The sequence below is a fragment of the Lichenostomus cassidix genome, chromosome 10 (assembly GCF_008360975.1).
Source record: "Lichenostomus cassidix isolate B80296 chromosome 10, HeHo_3.0, whole genome shotgun sequence".
In the NCBI taxonomy this organism is placed as follows: domain Eukaryota; kingdom Metazoa; phylum Chordata; class Aves; order Passeriformes; family Meliphagidae; genus Lichenostomus; species Lichenostomus cassidix.
The window spans coordinates 20,259,084-20,284,939 of record NC_139491.1 but is presented as its reverse complement, the minus strand read 5'-3'; the positions used below and the strand labels follow the sequence as shown (position 1 = coordinate 20,284,939).

General features: G+C 46.2%; 1 protein-coding gene and 1 non-coding gene across 2 annotated transcripts; one reads left to right on the top strand and one right to left on the bottom strand.

Moving 5' to 3' along the window:
* Positions 1 to 6,455: 6,455 nt before the first annotated feature.
* On the bottom strand, positions 6,456 to 14,311 carry LOC146432976 (alpha-2,8-sialyltransferase 8F-like). Its single transcript, XM_085071197.1, has 8 exons — positions 14,215 to 14,311; positions 11,119 to 11,260; positions 10,743 to 10,811; positions 10,474 to 10,560; positions 9,017 to 9,161; positions 8,755 to 8,867; positions 8,448 to 8,534; positions 6,456 to 7,538 (listed from the first exon to the last, which is right to left on the bottom strand). The coding sequence occupies exons 2-8, from the start codon at positions 11,247 to 11,249 to the stop codon at positions 7,079 to 7,081; spliced, it is 1,092 nt and encodes a 363-aa protein (XP_084927323.1). The 5' UTR covers positions 11,250 to 11,260; positions 14,215 to 14,311; the 3' UTR covers positions 6,456 to 7,078.
* Positions 14,312 to 24,733: 10,422 nt separating this feature from the next.
* TRNAM-CAU (transfer RNA methionine (anticodon CAU)) lies at positions 24,734 to 24,805 on the top strand. Its single transcript has one exon. It is a non-coding gene; the product is annotated as a tRNA-Met (tRNA).
* Positions 24,806 to 25,856: the final 1,051 nt, after the last annotated feature.

Sequence of the window (25,856 nt, the reverse complement as noted above, 5' to 3'; positions counted from 1 at the left end):
GCCAAGTCCTGCATTTTGGCCACAATAACCCCCTGCAACTATACGGGCTGAGGACAGTGTGGCTGGACAGTACCCAGGCAGAAAGGGATCTGGGGGTACTGGCTGACAGCTGACTGAATATGATTCAGCAGTGTGCCCTGGTGGTCAGGAAGGCCAATGACATCCTGGCTTGTATTAGAAACAGTGTGGCCACCAGGACCAGGGAAGTCATTCTTCCCTTGTACATGGCACTAGTGAGGCTGCATCTCAAGTACTCTGTCCACTTCTGGGCTCCTCAGTTCAGGAAGGACGTTGAGACACTTGAACGTGTCCAAAGGAGGTTGACAGGGCTGGTGAAGGTCTTGGAACACAGGTCCTGTGAGGAATGACTGAGGGAGCTGGGGTTGTTTAGCCTGGAGAAAAGAAGATTCAGAGGAGACCTTATCACTCTCTACAAGTACCTGAAGGGTGGTTGTAGTGATGTTGCAAAACCATGAATAAAGACTTTAGTAGTAGTCATGCTAAGGCTTGGAGGGATCAGTAGGCCTGAGTGTAAACACTGTTGTGTAGCGAAGTTGCCAGTAGCGATCAAAAGGATCAATAGAGCATACTGATGAGGGTAGAAAGACTTGTCTAAGGAATGTAGCTATAGAACAGTTTGTTTATTTAAGTAATCTGCTAAGTGAAGTGTGTGACTTATCTAATAGGGTGTAGTAGATTAATGATGATAAAGAATGTTCAGTTAATGAAAAACAAAGTCACAATGTAATCATAAATCAGGTAGATGTGTCTAGAAATCAAATTCGTTGAGATGAAGCAATTTGGAAAGTAAACATATATATACTCAGTGATTTTGTAAAAGGTGGGGGCTCTGACTTTGGACATTAGTCCTCAGGTCCCCAGGGCCCTCAATAAAGCACCACATAAAATAACTTTGGCTGTTTCGTGTTTCCTCGGTTCGGGCAACAGTGAGGTGGGGGTTGGTCTCTTTTTCCAGGCAGCAACTGGCAAAACAAGAGGACACAGTCTCAAGCTGTGCCAAGGGAAATTTAAGTTGGATGTTAGGAAGAAGTTTTTTACTGAAAGAGTGATAAAGTTCTGGAGTCATCTGCCCAGGAGCCACCATCCCTGGATGTGTTTAAAAAAAGATTGGATGTGGCACTCAGTGCCATGGTTTAGTTGTTGAGGTGGTGTTAGGGCATGGGTTGGACTTGGAGATCTTGAAGGTCTCTTCCAACCTGGTGATTCTGTGATTCTGTGATTCTCTTCAGACATGTCTCTTGATTGTTAATCCCAGATCCACTCCAGCCAGGAAAGACCACAGAAGGACTGACTCAGGGAGAGAAAGATCCACTGTCTCACTGGGAGTTCTTTCTCAAGGCTGGGCAAAGCGTTAACCACAACCTGTGGCTAGCACAGGTCTTTCCTGTGAGAACACACTTTTGTGTTTTATAAACAAAGATAAAGTTTGGATGTTTTGAAACAGTGTCTCGAGATTTGGACAGTTCAGGCCTCGCCAATCAGGCCTAGGGGGAGGTTTCTGACTGACCAATCTGGGTGACCTCTGAAAAGTCTATATATGTTGAAATCAAAATAATAAATTTCTTCTTTCTTGTCACACTGAGAACTCGGGTCTTTTTCTCTGCTAGCGGCTCAACAGCAACATCAACTGGCCTGATTTCTGGCAAAATCTGTCTAACAGCAGGTTTCTAAACACCTTCATAACCCCACCCCATTGCCTGAGTGAGGACTTTGCACTGAATGCTGCTCATGTTGGTGGCCAAATCTTGCCTTCCAAAGGACCTGAGGCAACATCTTGTGGCGAGGGACATGTCACAATCACCGTCCCTTTTCCACTTCCTGGGAATCCTTGTGAATCAAGGTTTGGCCTGGGGTATACACCATGTCTATTCGCCTAGGCACTATTTGCTGGCCAATTCAAAACATTTTGTGGGGCTCCAAGAAAACACCAAGATGTCATCTCCTCCAAATCACAGCTCCTCCTTTGGTTCTGGGAAGAAAACACATCAACCACCAGTGAGAATGGGATGCAAATCCATGTGCAATGAACAACCAAGTAGTACAAGCAAGCAGTGCGTTATTTGCCCACACCACAGGTTAAACACAGATTGAACATTCAGGCCACAACCACTGTTGATATCATGACACTTCATAGCAGGACCTTTCCGCAGTTTTCTGGAAACAGGTGCTTTTCCACGGATTTCTCCAAACAGTTGGGTATTCATATATGGGAATTGTTAACGTCGCGTCGAGAGGGAACTCACGGCAGTCTCAATATGAGATATAGAGTAAGCTCCATTTTATTTCACCAAACGAGAAACTTATATACTGTTACAGAAGTTACTAATTATAGCTACACACACACCTGCAGTCTGTTCTCACACATTCAGAGATCTTCCCGGTGACTCCCTTTTTCTTTCTCATAACACTTCTGACTCCCTATTCTTTCCCATGACATTCTTCTCACAGAACATTCTCAGGTACACAAGCCACTGTAGCTTGTTAGGATTTTACTGAGGCCTGAGTATGCTGAGGCCCTGTTCAGGTATATTCAGTTAGCATAAGTTTTGCTGGAAAACTGCGTTTTCCAACAAATTGTTGCCTTTGTGTTTTCCTTAGAGACAGTGGGAAAATGACATCTCTGAGAAAGGCCAAAGTGTTCAGAAACATTTTGTTCTTGAACCCAAAAGAAACTTCCCTTGTCCTTATCCAACTCGTGGTCCACTTCTCCCCTGCAGTGCCACTGGGGCAGCAGGGTCTTCTGGAAAACAGGACTGAAACCATAAAAATCTGTACTTGAAGCACTGCCCAGGGACAACCCCCACCCCCAAAGGGGGACCTTGTTTTTCCATTGTCTAGCAACCTTATGTCGCTGTTGAGCAGCTAGCAGAGTAATGAAGGCACCAGTTCTCAGTGGCAAGAAGGAATGACCTTTATTGTTTTGATTTCATCACATATATAGAGTTCTCAAAAGTCACCCAGATTGGTCAGTCAGAAGCCTTCCCCCAGGCCTGATTGGCCAGGCCTGCACTGCCCAAGTTCTGGGACACTGTTCCAACAACATCCAAACTTTATCTTTATTTATAAAACACAAGAAAATTTCTCATGGGAAAAACCTGTGCTAGCCACAACCTTACAGTCTCTAGCAGGACTGACAGGTGAGCAGGAGCAGGACATGTTGAGAGCTGGCATCTTAGGGCACATGGCACCTACTGTTCCTATGTCACCCACATTTTTACAGAATATTCCTGACTGAAAAAGACAAACCTTCTCTTTACATTTCACTTCCAGGCTAATAAGTTAAATAATCTAGGTCCTTACTCTCTACAAAACTTATGAGTTTGCTGGTTTTATTGCAAGGAATGGTGTATGAAAAGGAGAAAAAGTATCTTCTACTTCCAAAGAAAGGGGAAGGAGGCCAAAGGGAGGCATGGGGCATAGTGGAACCTGATGTTTGGCCCAGACTTGTTTCTGGCAGGACAGAGTGGTCTTTTCAGGGGGTTGGCTCAGGGAAGGAGATGTTTGGGATGGGCAGGGATAGCCTGGCAAATTCATGGCTGCATAAATTCTCAAAGAAAAGGCAAGGAGTGTTTTATAAATTGAGTTCTGTTCCTGCCCAGACAGCTGCTAGTCGTGCTTGCATTGACATGTCTGAGGTTCCTTGTTCTGCCTTAACTACATGTTCTGATAACCAAGATAATGAGGTACAAGCCAAAGAAATCTGGTCCTGTTCCAGCAATCTTGAAGGTATCAAACACAGAAAGAATAATTAACAAATGCTTTGTGAAAACTGAAGAACAAATTTCATCTCTTCATATGTGGTCTGTAACCTTCCACCTTGGGAAGGTGAACCTTCCACATTGACATAAGCCCCGGATGACAGCAGTGCTGATTCCACTCTCATTTGACAGTGAAATGATTCAGGACCCTGCTGCTGCTCATTCCCTTTTATCAGTAAGTGTTCATCTGGGAGGCTTTTCCAGTAATAATATCAGTAGACAACACATATCTGTGTGCATTAGGTGTGTATGCAATGCAGAGCAGAAAATGTATGTTATCCATTCTTTGGAGAATCCAATGAATGTTCAAAACTTAATGCAGCAATATTGGTGGGGTCTGATAATTCTGAATGATCTGTCTACTGGCAATCCACTTTCTTCAGGCAAGAGATTTCACTAGAGAATTGTGAATCCTTTTCAACTGATGGGATGCAGTGTTTCCCTAACACTTTTCCCACAATTTTTTTCCTTTGTCCCTCAGTCAGAGACTGAAATAGTTCATGCCTCAAACATTGATACAAAGTTTTACTCATTATAACAAAAACTATATAAAGAAGCTACAATTAAAGAAGCCTCCCTGAAGATACCTGACTGGGACTTTGGACTGAAAGTGAAACTGCTGAGTTGAGAGAAAGGGAAACCTATTGTTCAGTCATCTCAGGCTGAGGGAAAGGTATGCATCCACAAAGGCCACAGCCAGCAGCTGCACTGAGAATCATCCCTGGCTGAGTTTGGGGTGGGGGGAGAGCACAGCTCACAGAAGCCAGGTTTACACAGACTTCCCCCCCAGCTGAGGGGGGGAGGAGGAGGTTTGGGATGCGTGGTATAACCTCTGGTCAGAGGCAATAAACACCCATCCATTCTCTGTTGCACAAACCGGCCCAGCTGTGGAACCCCCAACCCCACAGACCACATCCACAGGTCTTTCATGTGAGAGGCAGCTGAGGGGTAGTCACAATCCATCAAAGACCCCCCCAAAGTGCTCCCCAGAGGCCTTGCACCACAGAAGTGCACATGATGCAAGCAGAGTCTGCTACTAGAGACTTGCCCCTCCCCCGGGGGGACATGACTGGACATTGCCACCTGGCCTGAGTGTGTATTAACCCATGGCATCCTGTGCTTCGGGGGGGACCATCACCACCAAGAAGACCAGCTAGAGAGGATCAACGTGACATCGTTGGGATCCATGGGTGGTGATATTTTCTTTATTCTGTCTCTGTCACCTTCTTTCTGTCCTCTCCACCTCTTTTCCTACTTCTCCTTTTCTCTCTTCTCTCTCTCTCTCTCATATTTACTATCAAATAAAACCCATACTATTGACTAGCATATGGTCTCATTTGCACCTTAATTTGGGCAGAGGTATTTCCAAAGAACCTTAATAATTGGATCATAACACCCTCTCACAAGCGTAACAATCAGGACTCAATCATGTCTGTTATGAGTTTGTTCCATTATGATAATTTCCTTCAGGATCACAGTTTGGTTGAATTTTACTGTGGATTAAGAGATGGTGCAGGCAGGATGTGAATGTGTACATAGAAATTATTTCTTGGCTGTTGTACTGACTGGATAGCAAAAAGCAATGAGGGCAAGCAATGATACTCTCATTGTCCCAGTAAGACAACCAAAATCTTTGTTAGTCAGATGGAGAAAGGTCAGCCTCCAGCTCATGGGGAGAGAAAGACTCCTATTTTCTTTACCTTTTTATCTTAAAATTTTATAGATCTTCTAGCCAGTGCGTTTTCTCTGGCATCCTTCAGCTATTAGTTGTTACAACCTCAAAAATCTTACTTCCTTAGGTGCAGTACTTCACATTTCCCATGGCTGAATTTTATGAGACTCCTCTTAGCCCATTTCTGGCATCTAGTCTAGGTCAACTCACCACAATGTTATACCAACAAATCCTTCCAGCTGTGTATCATCTGCAAACTTGCTGTGGCTGCACCCTATCCGGTCATGGGGATTACTCATGAAGATGTTAAATAGTGCTGACCTTGGCATCGAGTACAACACTGCTGACTGGTGCCTGGCCTGCAGCTGGACTTCATGCCACTGCTCACAATGTTGTAAGCCTGGCCATTCTGATAGTTTTCACTCCACCTGTCTGCTGGCCATGGTGCTTCATCAGTTCATCAGTGGAGATGTCACGGGACACAAGTACTGAAATCCACCCTGAAGGCATAAACGATATCCGCCTAACTTCCCTCATCCACCAAGGCAGTCACCTCCTCACAGAAGTCAATCAGCTGCAAGAGGTATGATTTTCCCCTTTGTAAATCCATACTGGCTGCTCCTTAAATGTGGAGAAGCATTTATATCTCTAATATATAATGACTGTCTAAATCACTTGGAATGTAGGATACATTTGGTGTTCCTTCATGTGCTGGGGGAAGAGACGCTGCTCCATGTCACAGGAGCCTCCAGCCTGCAATCCACACCTGTCACCACCCAGCTGGCAATCCACCAGACCATGAGAACTGACAGGTTAATTCTGATCTTCAAAAGCACGAATGAAGATAAACTGCATAGCTATGAGAATTAGGCATACCAGAATGCTTTATGACTAATGCTGATAAAATTACTAAATAAAAGAATCTAAATGATTCTGATTAAATTAGTCTGATTAAAGAAAACAGAGTTCAACAAAGTATAATAAAAATATGGCAAGCTTTTTTATTGTTTATTGACAAGTGGCGTTAGAAAAATAAAAGCTTTTGAGATGGGGCGCTCAAATTCTGAAATGCAGTTAATAAATTCACACTTTTGGCAAGAAAGGAAGTTATTTATTATCAACTGAATTAAGCATTAACCACTAACAGATAAAAATTAGTGACTCACAGTTAATTAACATGAAAATTATCTGATGCTAGTGCTACTTAATGAATGGAACAGTGTGGAAAAGAGGAGACATGCTTTTCATCCTTGGAGTCTCTATGTTTGCATCTAAGTCTGTGATTCCACCAGAAGATCACAGAATGAATAATAGCAACAGCAGAAACCTTATTCATAGAATCACAGAATGACTTGTGTTGGAAGAGACCTTAAGGATCATCTAGTTCCAACCCTGCTGCATGGATAGGGACACCTTCTGCTAAAACAGGCTGCTACAAGCTCTGGTCAATCTGGCCTTGAACACTCCCAGGGATGGGGCAGCCACACCTTCTCTGGGCAACCTGTGCCAGGACCTCACTACCTTCACAATTAAAAATTTCTTTCCAATATCCTGTCTAACCCTGCCCTCTGTCAGTTTAAAACCATTTGTTCTTTAGACCCTCTTTCTTTGTCTTTGCCTTGAGCCTTCAGCAGTGCCCCAGGTGCAGCTGCAGCACACCATGGAAGTGCATATCCACATAGTAAGCAAACTCTTTGGGCATGATGTGCAACCACTGGTTAGGAGGCACATTGTCATAGTAGTGATAGGGCAGGGAATGGCCATCTGGATGCAAAGAGAAGGGCCAGAATCCGTAGAGTGTAATGTATTGGCATAACTCTAGGGCAGCATTTACTAGCATGAAACCTGAGGAGAGGCGATGGGTGTAAAAACCATGATCATGCCAGTAGTTGCTTAGTGCACTCAGGTACTGAGGGTGGAAGAAGACTACACGTGACTGGGAGCCAGAGTCCTGTAAGGCATAGAGTGCTCGGTAAGAAGCCTCACTATTGCCAGGGAAGGAGAAAGCCGGGATGAGAAACCAAGTCTTTCCATAGGAAGCTGCTGCCTTCACAAATGGCAGTCGTCGACCATTCAGACCATGAAACCTGTGAGGCAAAACATGTGGGACCATCACCCTGTGCCAACACCATCCTCATTCCCTCCTGCCCTGCTTATGTTATTCTGCCCCAAAGCAGTGAAATACCAGTTGTATTCTCCACCTCCATTTTTCCTTACTCTGTGCCTTCTGGGTGATCTGAGTTCCAGATCCGCAGGTGCACCTAACACAGACCAGAGGAGCTGCTTCAAAATATCCAGAAGGTTTGCTAGTGAACAGTTGGTTAAAAAGCTGTGAAGATGTCTTCAAATTTAAAACCTTTGTGGCCCACAGCTAAAAAGTCATGGAGAATGATGCCCCATATTGGTGGAACAGAGGGTTGGGAGAGAGTGGATACCTTTAGACATCTACTACACAGACATCTACATCTGAGCTAATTGTCTAAATGTCTTTCGTAGTCACTGGAAGGAAAGTACAGCTGGATCACATCTGATCTGCCTCATTTTAGATGTCTGCAATAGGACAAGGAGCACCTATTTTCTCCAGTGAACATAAAGAGCATTTACACAGCTAGGAGCAGAAAGAGATTAAATAGTTCCCATCAGAACTCCTCCTGACAGCAGCAGCTGTGAGGCCCTCTGCTTGCCTTGACACTGCCCTAGATGGAATGACTGGAAATTCTATTAATCTCTAGTAGTGAGATAAAATCATCGACAGCAACTAAGTTTTGATCAAACGCTGCTCCAAACAATTCCAAGTCTTGCAGTATTCCTTTTTTGTGTACCTCTGCACAGAGGGGATAATCTCATGTCAGTAGATGTCAACAGCTTTTTTTTAACAGGCCTTGCATGGTAGGACCCAGAGCAGAGTCAAGAGATTGCCTCTTCAGGAACACAGTATAACAGGAGAAAAGAAAGTCAGAGGTCTTTTCCTCTGCTTTCATTACCACACCTATTACCTTGTCTGAAGGATACTGGGATTCACAGTGACAATACTTGACTTTCTGCCCACGTCATCAGGGAAGTCCATAGAAGGCAGGTTAAACCTGATTGAGGTGATAAACAAAGAAAGTAAATGAGAAAGAATGCTCCATGATATCCTGATATCTTAGCCATTCCTCTGATGTTACCCAGTGTTTCCCCAGCCTCTCACCTTAAATCCCGCTCAAAATCTTTCTGCTGTCTCCATTTTCTCTACCTTCACTCTATTCTCATGAAAGCCCTGTCCTCCAGATGGTCTCTCCTGGACAGGCTGGCAGCAATTACCTGATTACAAAGTGGTGCTCATCAATTTTAGAGCCACAGCTACTGTTCCTGAGGATTCCTCCATTTCCCACTACAGCACAGGTTTTGTAGAGAGGGTCCTGAAAGGGGGATTTCTATAAAGAACATAATGCAGAAATTCACTCATCCTTAGAGAATTACAGTAAAGACCTACCACATATCCTCCAATTGGACTCACTCAGGGGGTGTATGAGAGAAAAGCATGCAGACTGTGAGTTGTAGTCCCACCAAAGAGCACTCCTACCTCTGGCAGGATCTCCAGCAAGCTGCTGCTTACTTTCAAGCTCTTGGAGCGACTGGCATCATAGACCAGCTTGGACCCCAAGGGTGTGTTTTCTTGTGTCACAGCTAGCCAGGCTGAGGCATTGCAGCAGTGTCCCAGCTCTGCCCTGTAAGGAGGAGAGAGCAGAAGAAAGTGAGCAGAAGTCTGGGGGCAAAATGAAGGGGGACAGTCACAGGATAAAAAAGGAGAGAGGAGTGAGAATGAGAACAATGGGCTAGGCAAATAAAAGCAGGCTTTGAGGATTAGCTGAGCAAGTATCACAGTATAAAGTGAAAGTGAGTTTGGGAAGGCACACGGAACACAAGGGAGTGTGCTGTGTGTTGCACAAGGGAGTTCGTTGCATCAAGTCAGAACAACTTCTGCCAGGCATCCTCTGTTCATCCATACTCACACATCCTTCATTTTCTTCTTCCTCATCTGCACACATTTCCAGATGATTCTCTATCTATTGTCCACTCTTTAGCCTAGTTACTACTCCAAAATATTTCCTGCTTGCTTCAGCCTCAGCTTCACTCTTGACCCATGCGTGCCTTTATCCCTCTGCCCATAGACCATTGCACTGTGAGGTCAAAGACCAACATGTGGGATGTGACAGAGTAACAGGTGTTGTGCAAATATGGTGGGTATGGGTGTGCCTGCATGACCCACCCTGACAACGTAACCTCAAAGACCAGCATCTGTTTATATCTGATTGTGAGCATAAACAGCTGTATGAGGATCAATCTAATAAACAAACCTGGGCTAGTATTCACCCCAAGCTCATAAAGCGAAAGAGGTCGATGACAAAGAGACTATTGGAATAAAGAAGGAGTCACCTGAAACCAAATACAAATGGAACATGAACATTTTTCCTGATGGCCTAATGACTATGGGCTAGAAAGAACAGCAGCCAAAACTTAATTTGACCCTGCCAAAAGCTGCCTCACCAGCACAATGTCTGCCAAGGCCAGGCAGAGCAGCGTCCTGGTCAAATTCTGTGCAGGGCCTGCATCCAGACGGTGACCTGTCAGTACTGGGTGCAGCAAGCAGGGACCCACCACATGGGTGGTGTGCTTAGGGGATTTCTTCACAGCCTTGTGCATCACAGAGCAAAAAGGGTACCACAAATCAAAAGCACCCAGGCATCCTGTGAGGGGGATTTGCACATAACTGTCAGTGTATGGCTGTGTGTGATTAGAATTTCTTGGGCTTATTTGTAGAAGAATGTTTAGATATTTGCAGCTGTATATTGCCAATTTTGTAACATTGTCTTAACATTTTGGTTTATCTGCTTTGTTACTGATATTTGATTCTCAATTTCTAGTTCACCTATTGTGGGTCAAGCATGTGTCATCAATAAATTAATAACCCACTTTGGTCGTGATTTTATTGGAAGTAGATGAACTGAGTAATTTTTCCCTGTGACTGGTGGGCATCACCTGTATTCAGCCAAGGCAGTAGCGTTGAACTTCCAGCGGCAACTCTGCATTAGACTCAGGTGCCTCAGGCTCCAAATCTCATTCACCCTAGAGCAGAAAGAGCTTGTAAGAAAGCAACTTTAACACTCTCACAAAGATGTACTGCAAACAAATGACTCTCTGTTTCATCCCTTCCAACACCCTGGGCCTTCATGGAGGCCACCAAGTGACCCTGTTTAGCCAGTTGCCTGTTTACCACCACCCAACACACTTATGGCCAAGACTCTCACTTCTGAGGTTGTGTTATGTTGCTCAACAGCCCTTGACATGCTTCTCCTTCTGGAACATTGATGTCAGGTCTGTGAAAAAAAGCCCAAAGTGTAAAAGTGAGCCAGAATACTATGTCCTCACATAGCTTTCCTCTATCACTCCACCCCAACAATCCTGTATCCCAGACTACCTTTGGCCATCTCATGGCATCGCCTGCAACCACACCAATCCTAAGATAATAATATGAAACAAGAATAATTGTATCCTTTTCCTATATTATCTCTACTCCTACCCTATTAATTCCTCCCCTGGAGGCCTCCTGGAGAGATCCTCCATCTTCCCACTTCCTTTCCAGGACTGAGGTGACACAGTTTCTCTCCCCTGTCCCTTCATTACCTGTAACTCAACACCAAAAAGCACATGAAGGTAAGTGAGACTGCAGCTACAGCCAGCAATATGACCCACAGCTTGTGCATCTTCAGCAGTCCTGGCTTCATGTACTCCTCCCTGCTGATGCTGTTTGTCATTTTGGAGAATGCTTGAGAGAGCAGGAGAAATGAGGAAAGTTCAGACCTAAGAGATCAGTGTAAACACCCAGCCCAGTTATTCTCTGGCACTGGCCCTCATTGTAGGTTTCCCTTAACTGTCTGCAAAGCAACATCTGACACAAGGGATAGTAGGGAACTCATTTCTCTTTGCCTATGAAGCAGAAGCATGGCATGGGATAAGTGGATCCCACTGGACACTGTTGGAAAGCATCACAGGCCAATACCAATCTGGAGCATTTCCTCTTCTCTAAAGTTGTCCTCAGCTGTCCCAAGACAATGATTCCATGGGTATTCTTTCACAACCTTGTCTCCACTCCCTAGCAGTTATCTAAAAATGCCTGCACACAAGTTCCTCACCATCTACGTAGGAAAGAAAAGGATGAGCTGATTTTCTCCTCATTACTCATCTGCACACCAGGGGTTATTATCAGACCTGGTGATCCTGAGTTCATAAGCACAGCAGCACATCCTGCTCAAGGATAACCTGCTCACTTTGTCCTAGAATTTGTTTGTGGGCAGCCACCCCAATCATGTCAGTTCTTAATCAAAAAAGACATGGCATCCCACTGGCACATTTCCTTGGAGGCACCTCTGTCTGGTGTGGGTGAGAGAAGCACTTTTGGCTGAGTTTTTCTAAGCACACCCCTGCTTTGTCCACACTCTTTACCACCTTCCCATCCGTGGTTGAAGAATAAATGTTCCAGATGTCTCCATAAAGGGAAGTGATTGCAAGGTATAGGAGAGAAGGGAAGGAGGAAGCAGAGCTTTGTTGACTTTCCTTTTGAAGTTTTGCCTCTTAGTTTGCTATTATTTTATCTCTGTTTATAGAACACTGAGCTAGCCTAATCTAAATATGTTCAGTGGAAATTTTTAAGGTTTGGATAAAGATATGATCTCCCATAACATTCTGTCTGCTAAACTGGAGAGATGGGTTTGATGGATGGATAGTTAGAGGAATAATGATCTGTCTAGATGGCTGCATCCAGAGAGTTACAAACAATGGCTCAGTGTCCAAATAGAAACCTCTGGTGACAGGGGGCTCTATGGGGACCAACACTGTTTAGTAACTTCATCATTGACAGAGTGTGATTGAGTGGACCCTCAGAAAGTTTGCAGATGCCAGTGAATGGAAGGGTGAATTTTGCAGATAACACTATGCTGAAGGAACCTTGATAGGCTTGAGAAGTAGGCTCATGTGAACAAGTTCAACAAGACCAAGTACAAAGTCATGCTTCTGGACTGGGCATTCCCCCAGTATCAATGCAGATGGAAGGATGGAGCACAGGAAGGACATGGAACTGTTGGAGCGAGTCCAGAGGAGGCTACCAAGTTGATCAGAGGATGGAAGATCCTCTCCTGAGAGGAAAGGCTGAGAAAATTTGGAATTGTTCTGGCCTTCCAGTACCTGAAAGGAACCTGCAAGACAGATGGAGAGAGACTATGTCAGAGACTAAAGGTCTGGAGTGACAGGACAAAGGGGAATAACTTCCCACTGACAGAGAGTAGGTTTAATTAGACATTAGAAAAAAATCCTTCCCTATGAGGGTAGTGAGGCCCTGGAATAGATTGCCCAGAGAGGCTGTGGCTGCCCCATTGCTGGAAGTATCCAAGGCAAGGCTGGACGTGGCTTGAAGCAACCTGGTCTAGCAGAAGATGTCCCTGACATGGCACGTTGTTGGAACGAGAGGATCTTTCCAACCCAACCCATTCCATTACTCTATGATACTATGTATTGAGAGCCAGTAGAATAAAACTGTCCCCAGATTTGGGGATAACAGTGGGTGAAAAATTGGACTTGGGCTGGCAATGTGCACTTGCAATTGTGCGCTGGGCTGCAGAAACAGAAGCACAGCCAGCAGGTTGATGGACACGATTTTCTCTGCTCTTGTGAGAGGCCCCCTGGAGTACTGCATCCACCTCTGGGATCTCCAGCACAAGAAAGTCATGAACCTGTTAGAGGAGGTCCAGAGGAAGGCACAAATGTGGGCAGAGAGAATACCTGTTCTTTGAAGAAAGGGTGAGACAGTTGTGATTTTTCAGGCTTTTGAAGACAACACACCAGGGAGACCTTAATGCAGTATTTTAATATCAAAAGATAGGTTGTAAGAAAAATGGAGAAAGATTTTTTATCAGGGTTTTAGTGACAAGATAGGTGGCAATGATTTTAACCTAAAAGAGGTTAGGCTTATATTGGACATAAGGAAGACAAGTTTTATGATGAGACACTGGAAAAGATTGCTCAGAGAAGTTGTGGATACCACACCACTGGAAGCATTCAAGGCCAGGTTGGATGGGCTTTGAACAACTTGATCTAATGAAATATATCCTGCCCATAGCAAGGGGATGCTAATAGATTATCCTTGGCAGTTCCTTTCAACCCTATGAATCTTTGATTGTATGATTTTATAAAGGTGGAAAATTTAGATTTACAAGGATTGTAATAGGATCAGCAGTGCCCTATTCACAGGGAAAATAAACTTTTTTTTGCCAATATTGCTCAACTACAGACTCTGTTTCCTGAAACTGGAACCCACTGAGAACAGCCAGGCAAAATAAACATAATCAGAAAGCTGCTCTTAGTGTATTGCCTGTTATCTGGCTTTCTTTGTTTTGGGTACTGTGTTGATTTTTTCTTGTTCAGAGTGGGGTTGAGTTGTTTTTTTTTTTTTCTTTCTCTTTTCCTGAGTAACACCTCTCAAATGAGAGTAATATTCTCATTAATGTCCTTGGTCTGAGCAAGCATGTTGCTATCTCTCAAAAGCAACAGTTGCTGAAACCCAACACAAGCAGAGCACTAAGGTTTAGCACTGATTACGTAACAACAGCCTAGAAAACAGGAATCTATTACGCCATTTCCCACACCAAAGTCACAAACTTAAAAAACCCGTTTCAATAAAATAAAAATGTATAGAATCTAAACCCAAGAAAGCTAAAGCTCACATACCTTTTACACCAAGAAGGCTGTGAGATACATCTGCTTGATCCTGAAGCTGAGTTCCAATGTATTCATACCTGGGCCAGTAGTGTTTTGCTGCAGCTCCAACCTCCAAATAATCTAGAACTGCCCTTTCAGGGGGAGGAGATATGATGATTTCCTTCTGTTGGAGTGACTCATGCATTTCTTCAAAATCACTAGCCCATGAACTGTGAAAAGTCTTCCTCCCGACGGTAAATGTTTGGTGCAATTATGTCCAGGTCAAAAGCCTTTCTTAGCCTTGTTATTACCAATCATATGAGTTCAACAAAGGGAAGTGCTGGATTTTGCACCTGCAACTAGGCAACCTTGGATGTACATATAGATTGGGGAATAAGATGCTGGAAAGCAGTGCCATGGGAAGGGACCTGGGGGGTCCTGGCTGATGGCCAGTTGAACATGAGTCATCAGTGCCCTAGAAGCCAGGAGGTCCAACCATGTCCTGGGAGGCATCAGGCCCAGCATTGCCAGCTGGGTGAGGGAGGAAATTGTCCTACTCTGCTCTGCACTGGGGCAGCCTCACCTTAAGTCCTGGGGGCAGTTTTGGGAGCACCAGTATAGGAAAAATATAAAGCTGATAAAAAGCATTCAGAGAAAGGACATGAAGATGGTGAAGTGTCTAGAATGGCTATACAAGGAGCAGCTGAGGGCACTTGTCTTGTTCAGCCTGGAGGAGAGTGAGGGCAGAGCTGACAGCTGTCTACAACTTCTTCCCAAGGGGCAGTGAAGGGGCAGTTCTGACCTCTGCTCTGTGTGACAAGACCCTAGGGAATGGCCTGAATTTGTGTCAAGAGGTCAGGGGAGGTTTAGGTTGGATATTACAAAAAGGTTCTTCACCTAGAGAGCATGATCGGGCCCGTACCTCCCTCCCTCCCTCCCTCCCTCCCTCCCTTCCTCCCTCCCTTCCTCCCTTCCTCCCTTCCTCCCTTCCTCCCTTCCTCCCTTCCTCCCTTCCTCCCTTCCTCCCTTCCTCCCTTCCTCCCTTCCTTCCTTCCTTCCTTCCTTCCTTCCTTCCTTCCTTCCTTCCTTCCTTCCTTCCTTCCTTCCTTTTTATCTCACACCCTTATCCCAAACCCTTTGTTGTATGCTTATATGGTAAGGTCCAGGTAATCACATCTTCAAACTGCAATGGAGTTGATGTTCTTGTATTTGAGATACCTTGCTGTGCTCTCATAACTGCAAGGGGGGATAAGGACACATCTGAGGCACAGCTCATTTCATCCATCTCAGATATCTATTTTCAGTTTTAGTCTCACTGCTGAAATCAAGAACTGTAATTAATATGTTCTTTTACTGCAGCATGCTCCCTTTGTTTTAGCAGCATAAGAATGTCAAATCTCTTTAAGGATCTCTTCTAGCCCATTCTAAAATAGTGTTAAATCTATTTCAGTGGTATTATAATTCTTGTGAACTCTTTTCATAAACAAGTGTGGGACCTTGCCCTGACTTTCCCATCTTAGTTTAGTTTTCCAGTATTATACCTGAAAGCTTTGTTCTTTCATGCCACACTTTTGACACACCACACACTCACACTATCAAACCTGGACAGGAGAATATTCATCACTGACAGAGGGTCCATAGTCACTGTTAAAAAAATGACAGAGCAGTTCTGCACTGACAGGTTTGAGAAGCATCCCTCAGAATGAAAATATAGATAGTGTCCTAAGTAAAAACCCAAAATTAGAAACTTTATGATCACTGGAGAAAAGAGAGGTATAATTCATGGCATACTATAGGCATGAATCTTATGTTTGCCTCTGGGGAAGGATTTGGGGGGCAGAACCTATAGGACTGCATTTTTAGATGGATTTCCCTGCCTTTATAAGAGTTTGGAAACAACATTTCCATTTTTAAACAGGAAATGTTTCATTACCATTTAGAGCTTGAGTGATTCTGATTTACTTGTGCTTTGTTAAGCTGGGTTAAGCAGGTGACCTGACTTCTAGTGACCTGACTCTTGCTTCTCTCTACTCTCCAAGCATCGTGGAGGATTTTCTGTCACCGTGTACATGTGTCATGAGTACATGGCCTCAGCCTCTGGGAACTGCATCTGTAGGGAGTGTGTCCATTACTGAGAGAAGCTTTGCAAGCAGAGGGGTACATCCTTTCCAGGAGGGCTTAGTCCTATGCTAGCTGTGCTCCAGCTCCCAGCACAGAGCCTTTCTCAGGTTTCAGCTGCTGTGGAATATTTTGGGGGTGTTACACTCTCACATGGTAACAGTTCCTGGGCACATCATTGGTGGCTCTGCTGCTACTGAAATGGCCTTGCAAAGAGCAGTTGGGCAACGGCATGATTCCCAAAATATGACACTGAGTACACAGGCACGAAAAATTTGGGGACAGTATGGAGGCAAGGATTGTTGCAAATGATATGCAGTACAGTTGTGATGATATAGGGCAAGCTATGGACTTTTGCATGTATTCAAAGCACTTATTTGGGCTTTGAATCAGCTCAGATTGTTTAGACTGTAAAGAACATCAGAGTCTAAATTACTAATTTATGCTTCCAGGAAAAAAAAAAACATTTAAAACATATTGTCATCTTCAGGATCATTTAAACCTCAGAGAAGCGTCTAACATATTTTTGACTCTTTATTTTTTCTGATCTGGAAATTTGTGTGGAGAAAGATCAAGATTATTATAAGTTTTATTTTTGACTTTTTAATGCCAAAACCCCCCTGTCTTGGTTTGAAAGACAGGTGTCTGCCAAGAGAGGTTGAACCCTCCCCTAGAGCAGAGGATGTGATTTTCCTTCCCCTCCTCCCTCCGAATTATTTAATTTTGTAAATCAAGGGCTTTCAGGCAAAGGTATGGGAAAAAGGAGTATCAGTTCTTTACTAGTATCTATAAACAAACAATAACAATAATAGCAGACCACAGCTAGAACCAGAAAACCAAACAGCAGATAACGTGAGCTGCTGAGCCTTCTGCCGTGTGGTGCAATCACGGTTGCAAGCAGCAGGGGCGCTGTTGAGCTCCCGGCCGGCCAGGGCAGATGCGCTGCCTGGCCGAGCGGCTGTAGGTGGCGCTGTGGCGCAGGGTCAGGTCACCATCCGGCAGCTGCAATGGCGGACGGGCTGAGAAACACGTAGGGCAGCAGGAAACAGCTCAGGGCAGCGAGAGAACAGGGCAGTAGGAGCGGGCGCTCTCTCTCTCCGGCCAGCGAGAATTTCTGCAGTCACAGCAGACGCCACGGTCTTGTGCGGCAGAGGGCGGGGGCAGGCAGCAGGGGCCGCGGGACTCTCCCGGCAGCAGCCACGAGGGAACGCAGCCTGGGGGGGGAAAACGTGCCCTTCCCCGTGAAGAGAAAAGTTGAATCAAAGCTCACCCAGCCAGGAGAGAAGAGAAACAGGGCACAGTTGGATTTCCTCTGGTAGCAGCTGGAAAGCAAAGAGCCAGCAGCCTCTACCCTCAGCGTCCGAACCACGAGAGAGCGTTCCCAGGGCCGGCTCTTCCCTTACCTTGCCCTGCCCAAAAACCTAGCTTTTGTCTTTTACAAAAGACTTGATCGCTCTGAACATCGGACTATTTGTTGCTTAGTAACAGGAATGGGAAGAAATTCTCAACCCCCGACACCCCCCAAACAAACAAAAAGTGAAAATGGATATTTTACTTAGCATTTCCTTTAAGGAATATATTTCCTAAAAGCTTTCTACATGGTGCCCTTTACTTTTCTGTTTTTCAAAGTGTAAATAAAGGTACTGATAAGAATATTTAAGACAGTGCAGATGTTCTTGGCAGGATGGGGCAAAATTAAGAGCACAAGTTCCCTGAGAAATAGCAATATCACCAGTGCAGGAATGATGTGATTCCCAGCTGCAGTCAAAATGAGTATCACCAGGATCTGTCATACGTATTGTCAGATATCTTTATGTGAGTGTCTATAAAGGCACTCCTCACCTTTCACCATTGACCTGCCTGTATGTACTGTGTGTGTGCAGCTGGTGCATGTGTTGCTTGCAGCTGGCCCAAAGCCCCATAGCTACAGGCCAGAAGGGAAGGATCTCCTTGGGATCCACAGTTTACCGGAGTCATCCTGAACAGATAAAACCTGAAAACCTGGTAATAAATTAATGCCATACTTCCATAATTATACTGAGGATTTAAACTACACACAATTCAATGTCAAAATACAGTGTCAGGGACCTGAACTTAGTATGAGGCTGTAATTTCCCTGATCAGCACTTCCATACACCAACAAGTTGGGTGTGTCATCCAGTAACTATGACAGCCAAAAGTGTAAGGAGTAGATTTATTCCACCACCATGATGGCAAAAAAGGAACACATACACTGCTAGGCTTATTCCATCTCAGCAGGGGCAAAAATTGCAAATGCCAGGCCAGTTCCTTGCACTAATATAACGTTGGGCCTGGCGCAGGCACAATCCTTCTCAAGGCTGTGTTTTTACAGCCTCTGAGCTTCTTGTCTCTCTTTCCCCTCTAGGAAGCTCTAGGTCTGTGAAGAATGTTTTTTAGGTCTTTTACAGCATTCCATTATCCTCTACAGAAATTCCACTTCTCAAGACAGGCTGAAAAACATGTGAAATTTGCCAGAGTGAATATTCTTAGCATGCCCCAGCTGCTAGGTCATCTTGACTGAAAGTAACTCTTTTTTTCCCTCTTCTCCAAATCTTCTGCTTTCAACCTTTTTTTTGCCACACTGGGACAGCAATGATGTGTGACCAGGCTGACACACCTCTGCCCAGGCACTACTACTGTGCAGGCGCTGCAGCCTACCAGGAGCCTGGGCATCTCCTGATTTAGATGACTTACTGAGAAAGGAGTGGTCAAATAGATAACCCAAATCTATTTACGCTTCAACCATCCTTATTTCTTTGATCTGTTGCCCCTTCCACCAGCGTGGTGCCAGTCCAGGGCTGAAGGCTGATAACAGTTCTGGCCTTATGGATTCCCTTAATCTTATCAAGATAAAAGGTGGCAAAAGATTCCTTTTAAAGCCAAGCACAAGATATCGCTGAATAATATAAATGACTTACAAGAAATAATTTGTATAACCACTCCTATCCTGGGGAATGTGATGAATATTCATGAATTTTACCTATAACACTGTGTCCTTGGAGGTACCGGTGTGTGTGTTTATGGAGTGAACTTCCCACACCTGGTGCACTGAATAAAGCAAATACCCGTTTCTCTGACTTTGTCTCTGAAGTGTCTCTGGGCTTGATTGGGGCAAATCATTACTTAGACTAAGACTTGTAGCCATGGGTGGCTGGGGTCAGGCAATATCACTTTCACTCCTGTTTGCACTGAATGTCTTATAATGGTGGTCTTCAGAGGAGCCTTCAGATTCTGGTGCAGTTCTGTCCTTGGCTCTTCACTATATTTGGTTCTGGCCAGAGACAATGAGAAGACATGGGTACGGACAATATAATTGTTTCAGATGCAGGCAACGACAAGAACTCAGTAGAGTGCTTGCTCTGATGTCTGTCTTTATGAGCACCATGGGAGCTGTGTGTCTTTCAGACTGTTCTCACTCTGCAGTCCCTATCACCAGTAACATTTTTGGGTTCATGTGTCATTCAATGGAATAAAGCAGCTGCTGCAGAAGAATGGAAGTGTTCTAAGGCTTCTCTTTCATATTTCACAATCTCCAGCAGATGTTCTAAATACTCTACATCTAGTAATGTAAAAGCACAGATGTCTCAGCACCTGAAATGTTGCCTAAAGATGAAGGAGAGAAAGGAACAGAACAATCACTAAATCCAGCTTTATCACATTAACTTCTTATGCTGGTAAATTATTGTGAAGTAACAATAAAAATGTGTTTCTGATATGTTTTCCTCCTAAAAGGCAAATTTACTTTTTCTATTTTATGTCACTAGGTTGTTTTTATGTGTCTCAAGTGGGGTATGAGAAAAAGAGAATGACATTCATTTTGAATCAGTGAATTAAAAAAAATTAAACAACCCCTCCCCAAAACAAACAAGCAACCTCCCCCCCAAAAAACCCAAAAACTGACCAGACAAATCAAGAGAAAAAGTCTACTACAAAGAACCTGAATACTCACAAGAGTCAGCATTGAAGACTTCCCAAATTACAAAGAATGAAGGCGATGATGTGTGAGGACTGTTTTTTCCAAGGCCTTCTCGAACACCTTGTGTCTCACTCTGAAGATGACAGGGTTCAGAAGGGGCATGACCACTGTAGAGTGCAGAAACAGCTTTATTGAGCTCTGAGGACAGGTTGTAGGTGGGATGTATGTACATGAAAATCACTGTACCATAGTATAGAATCACTACCATGAGGTGTGAGCTGCAGGTGGAGAAGGTAACTCTTTTTCCAGAAGAAGAGGGTTTCTGCAGAATGGTGAGGATTATAAAGAGGTAGGAAATAAGAGTCAATAGAAAACAGCTGGAAAGGATAAGGAAAGAGAGGATGAAGATGACAGCTTCCATGACAGTGGTGTTTGAGCATGAGAGTGTCAACAGTGGAGAGACATTGCAGAAGAAGTGATCCACGAGGTTGTAACTGCAAAAATGCAATCTGGAGACCATCAGACACGGCAAAAAAACAGTGAAAACTCCAGTAACCCAGGAGCCTACAGCCAGATGCATATAAATCTCATCAGTCACGAGCACACCATATTGCAGGGTGTCATGGTTTCACCCTGGCTAAATGCCAGGCATCTACGACTCTGCTCTTTCTGCTTTCTCTCCTGCTGCAGCTGTGCAGAAAAGAGGAAAAACTAATACTCACACTGGACTTATGAGTTGAGATAAGGCACTGGTGGATGGATGTACTGAGAAAGGGCAAAAACAGGGTGAAAACTTAAAGTTGCAAAGTGATTTATTAACGTAACAGAGTCAGATGATAAATGAGAAGAAAAAATAAGCTTTTAAGACACCTTTTCTCTGCTCACCCTCCTCTCTCCATCCAGCCAACAGCTCGGGGGTGGGGCAGGGTATGGGGGTTTTTTCTTAGTCAATCCATCATCACAATTCTTCTGCTACAAACACTGTTTCTCAGCTCACCCCCCTCCCTCCTTCCAACCAACAACACGGGGTGGGGGCGGGGGTGTGGTATTTTTTCCTTTGGTCAGTTCATCAGGGAGAAGAGTCCTCTACTTAGCCATGGGGTCCCTCCTTTAAGAGACAGTCCTCTGCAAATTTCTTTGGCGTGGGTCCAAATCCCACAAGCAGCAGCCCGCCCGAATTTCTGCTGCCACATGAGTTCTTGTCCATAGGGTGCAGACTTCCGAGCTGAGGCTGGGCTGCTTCCATCTCAGGAGCAAGGCCTTTCTGTCCCTTGCAAGGCCTCTGCAACTTTAACTCTCGATATGGGACTCCCACTGAATCACAGCTTCCTCCAGGCATCCACCTGCTCCTCTGGCTGGGCACCTCCCCACGGGCTGTGGGTGGATCTTTGCACCCCTGTGGACTCCATGGGCTGCAGGGGGATCACCTGCTCCCCCCATGGTCTTCACCACAGCTGTCAGAGGGTTTCAAGCTCTGGCGCCAGGAGCACCTCCTCCGCCACCTTCTACACCGACCTTGGTGTCTCCATATTATTTTCCCCTCACATGTTTTCACCTTCTCCTCTGGCTAAAAAGAAGTGCGTGCTCACATTGTTTTGATTTATTCTTAAATATGTTTTCACAGAGGCGTAACTAACATCTTTAATTGGCCCAGACTTGGCCAGCAGCATGTTCATCATCTTCAGAGCCATCAGAGACTGACTCTGCTGGATAGGGTAAAAAACTTCCAGAACTTTCACACAGGCCACACAGGAACCATCTTTGCACTCCTCCCCACACTTCAGACACCTCTTCAGGCCTACCACAACAGCTTTTGAAGTGTTTAAATTTCTCTTAGATGCTAAAGATACCTTGCTGATGTTCTGGGCTAAGCAAAACCACCACACAGGGCCAGAGCCCAGGCCTCAGCTGGGAGGGTTTTCCCGAAAATACCTTACAAACAGCCCTCTATTAATGTCAGTTGTAAAAGTTTCTTAAAATGATACATTTCTTGCAGATAATTACACAAGGTCATGTGAAAGTTTCTAAAGCAGCCAGTTTGGTGTTAAACTGCGAGCATTAAGTGTCTCTGTAATTTATTTTTAGCTGAATAATACTGATGGTGTAAGTCACATAACGCCTAGGATTCATCTTGTACGTCAACTCTGGCTTAGATCTGCTGCTCTGGCCTTAGGACATCACCACACTGCAGCCACGACACTCCAGGTACTTGCACAGGTACTACCCCACAGGTGCATGGTGTGGTCAACAGCTGTGGCTGCCCAGAGGGCTCTTGCACTTGCAGCCCTGATGGTTCCCACAGAGCAGCTGCAAGCAAGGAGCTGAAGGGAGCCTGCCTGGCTTCTGACAGGCCTTCTCCAGGGCAAGGGAAAGCCGGAGGAGCACATGTAAGGGCAGGAAATAAAAGCCCATTGCTGCTGCTAGGTCTGTGCCCTGCAGCCAAGCCACTTGGTTTGGGGGAAGCCCTGCAAGGGAAAAAAGAGACGTTGTCAGCATCAATGCAGAAGTAACGTGGAGGGGGAGGAGGGGTGGAACCAGGCCTCTGCGTTTACCGAAAGTGTCTGTATGGCTATCGAGACATCACTCCAGCCAGCACTGCCTGGTGCTGTACAGAAAAGCCCTTCTCACACCCGTGCTGGTGTAAGGCACATATTCTCACTCACCCACGGAGTTGGATAACTCGTGCGTTACCAAAGACAAAGAATTCAGAGCGCTCAGTCAGCCGGAGGTTCCAGAGTTTATTCTGAAGAGTTCCAGGGTGAAAGAGGACCAGACACCCCAGCCGTCTACATCTAAAGGGGCGGCTGGAGGGTCAGGGGAGAGGAGGCGGGGGGAACACCACAACCAATGGGAGGAGGAAGGGATGCAATCAGGGGTTAGGTTACAGCTGGGGGGATTTACATAATTTGGGGAGGAACCATCGTGTTCTCCAGAGGGGAGGACTAAGAAGGCTTCCACCAGTGGGGTTCTGCTGTATTGGAACCACTCAGCTCCTCAGCAGTTCCTGAGGTGGTATCACTCACCCCAACACAGAAGGAAAGGGGAAATTAAGATGGCACCTGGAGCTGAGCATTTCATCACCTCCCATTAGCACCAAGTGTGAAAAGCAAAGACTTGCACCTTGACAGCCTGCTTAGCACATAGTGCCTAGAACTCAGAGCTTTTACTTCAGAATAACCATGAACAGCATGGAGCTGCGGCACCAAAATTTGCACAGCTAAAAGAGGAAAATTCATTCCGTTGGTAATTCGCAGCAAAGGGAACCTGTGTCCGTGATTGGCAAAAAAAGAGCTGACCTGACAGGCAGGTGCAGTCCTGCTGTGTGCTGGAAGAAGAGCTGAAATTCTGGGCAGGGCTGCAGCTGAAGTGGTACCGGGGTGTGTGAGAGGTCCGGCGCGCCTTGCCCCGCACGGGCTGGCTGGGCTTCGGCTAGCTCAGGGGCTGCACCGGGGCCCGGGCTTTCTGCCCTCCCCGCTATCCTTCTCTGCTCCGGCTGCTGCGGCAGTCGGCTTCAGGGACCCAGGGTCGCCCGATGGGCGGCAGGAACCCCGCGGCAGAGGCAGGCGCCTGCCGGACAGGGATGCGGTGGAGTCGCGGATCGCCCCCCGAGATAAAGAGAGTCCAAGCGGTGAGAGGTTCCAGGGCGCGGTTTATTTAGGAGAAGCAGCGGGGAGGCGCGCTGGAACGCTCCCGGGTGCGGCGGACCGCCGAGATGCTGGGTGCGGAGCACTGTGGGTCTCGTAGCGCGGCCACGCACCCCCCCCCGAGAACAAAGGGGCGAAAGGTTTTAAGGGGCACAACGGGGTTTCTCAGGGCGGGACGGCAGGGCGGAGCCAACGGGGCTCCGGTACAATATGATGGGCAAGCGGGGGAGCAAATAAACAGCAGCTGGGGAGTGGACTACAACGAACCAATGGGGGAAGCCCGGCAACAGAAAATTCTAGTGAGGGCAAGCAACAGGGGCGGTGACAGGGGCGGGGAAGCAGAACTTTAACCCAATGAACTTAGGATAAACTTTCCAGGGGAGGGAGAGAGCGGTCTACAGCCCAGCCTCCTCCGAGTCCCAGGTGATGGCATCCTCGGCGGCGTCCTCGTGGACTACGTTGACCGCCGGCCCTGGGGACTTGGGATTAGCAGCATCGGGCCGCCGCACCTCCACACCAGCTGTCAAGATGTTGATGGATTTCAGGTGCCCTAATCCCTAGCAATGCCCAAGGCTGCAGCCTGGCTTTGGGGTTGCCTTGACAACATGCAGCGCCAACGTGGGTGGTGAAGGGGCAAGTGGCCATGCAGGGCTGTGTGCCAGAGGTGGGGGAGAAGGGCAGGGCCAGGCCCTGGTGCTGCGGAGTTCAGGTCCAAGGGAGATGGATTTGTCAGGGAGCCTCTTTTGGGGGTTGGGCGAAGCCGAGCAGAGAGGAAGGGAGGGAGCAAGGGCCAGCGGTGCCCGGCAGCACCGAGCCAGGCTGGGGGCAATGGCAGCCAGGCCCCAAGTGGAGCAGAGTGGCGCAGCGGGAGCGTGCTGGGCCCATAACCCAGAGGTCGATGGATCGAAACCATCCTCTGCTAAGGCACTTTTTCAGCAATGCCACCTTGCACAACAACTTTTGCCCTGCTAGAGTGCTGGCTTTAGCTCTCTGGGCTCCCCTGGCCATAGCCCCCCTCTTCCCCCTCTGTCCCTGCCACCTGGCACAGCCCACGGGTGGCTGTGGAGCAGCAGGCACAGCTCCCCACACGGGGTCCTGCATATTCTGGGCACACGGCTCTTCCTCTCTTCCCTGCAGGCAGTTCACAGCTTCACAGGCACAGGAGGGCACCTCCAGGCCTATGCAGGGGCAGAGGAGGCTCAGGCTGCTTCGCCTGAGCATGGGAAAAGCCACTGTGCTCCACTCAGAGACCTGGGAGCTTTCTCTGTCCTCGTCTGTTTGCTGCCGTGACCATTGGCAGGGTGATCCAGAATCAGGGCCAAGCAGGTATTCCCAAGGAACGCTGTATTGGCTAGAGGTGGCTGAGTGTTGGGAGTGGATTGGAAAGAACGTGCCGCAGGATCATCTTTGTGAGAAGAGATAAGGGGCTGCCCTCTGCTGCACACAGCTGGTTCCATCTCCATGTCTGACTGCTCAGCTATCAGCAGTTTGTGGCCTCCATGGAAACATAATGCAGAGGTGGCGGACAATGGCAGACCCTGCTGCTTGGGTGGATACAAGAATATAAAGGGAACTAGACTGACAAGCTGATCCTGGATAAGAGCAAGGACTGGTTGTGTTTAATGTTTGTTTGGCTTTTTTTTTTTTTTGTTACTCACTATGTGAACCTTTTTCAATTGGCCAAACATGAATTTCCCTAAGTCGAGTCTGCTTTGCCGACAACAGTTTTTGCAAAGCCATGTCTCAGTGTTTATTTTGTCCTGGAAGAATTCCCATCTTATTTTCTATGCTCCTCATTCATTGAAGGTAGAGCAGCAGTGAGCAGCTGGGTGGGCTGTTGGCTGTGCTTACCCCACTCACAAATGCACCTACAGTGGCACATGTATGAATGTGGCTCGGGAGTGATGTCGCTACCAGTGTCCCCTAAAGCATCACCACCACTCACATAAACAAGGAGACAGTCTGATCCTTTT

Excerpts from the sequence above, each read along its gene's own strand:
- LOC146432976 (XM_085071197.1), bottom strand. The coding sequence starts at position 11,249 with ATGACAAACAGCATCAGCAGGGAGGAGTACATGAAGCCAGGACTGCTG. Across the intron at positions 10,812-11,118 it reads TTTTTGGTGTTGAGTTACAG|ACCTGACATCAATGTTCCAG; the intron begins GTAATGAAGGGA and ends TTTTTTTCACAG. Across the intron at positions 8,535-8,754 it reads GAGCACCACTTTGTAATCAG|GTTTAACCTGCCTTCTATGG; the intron begins GTAATTGCTGCC and ends CACCTCAATCAG.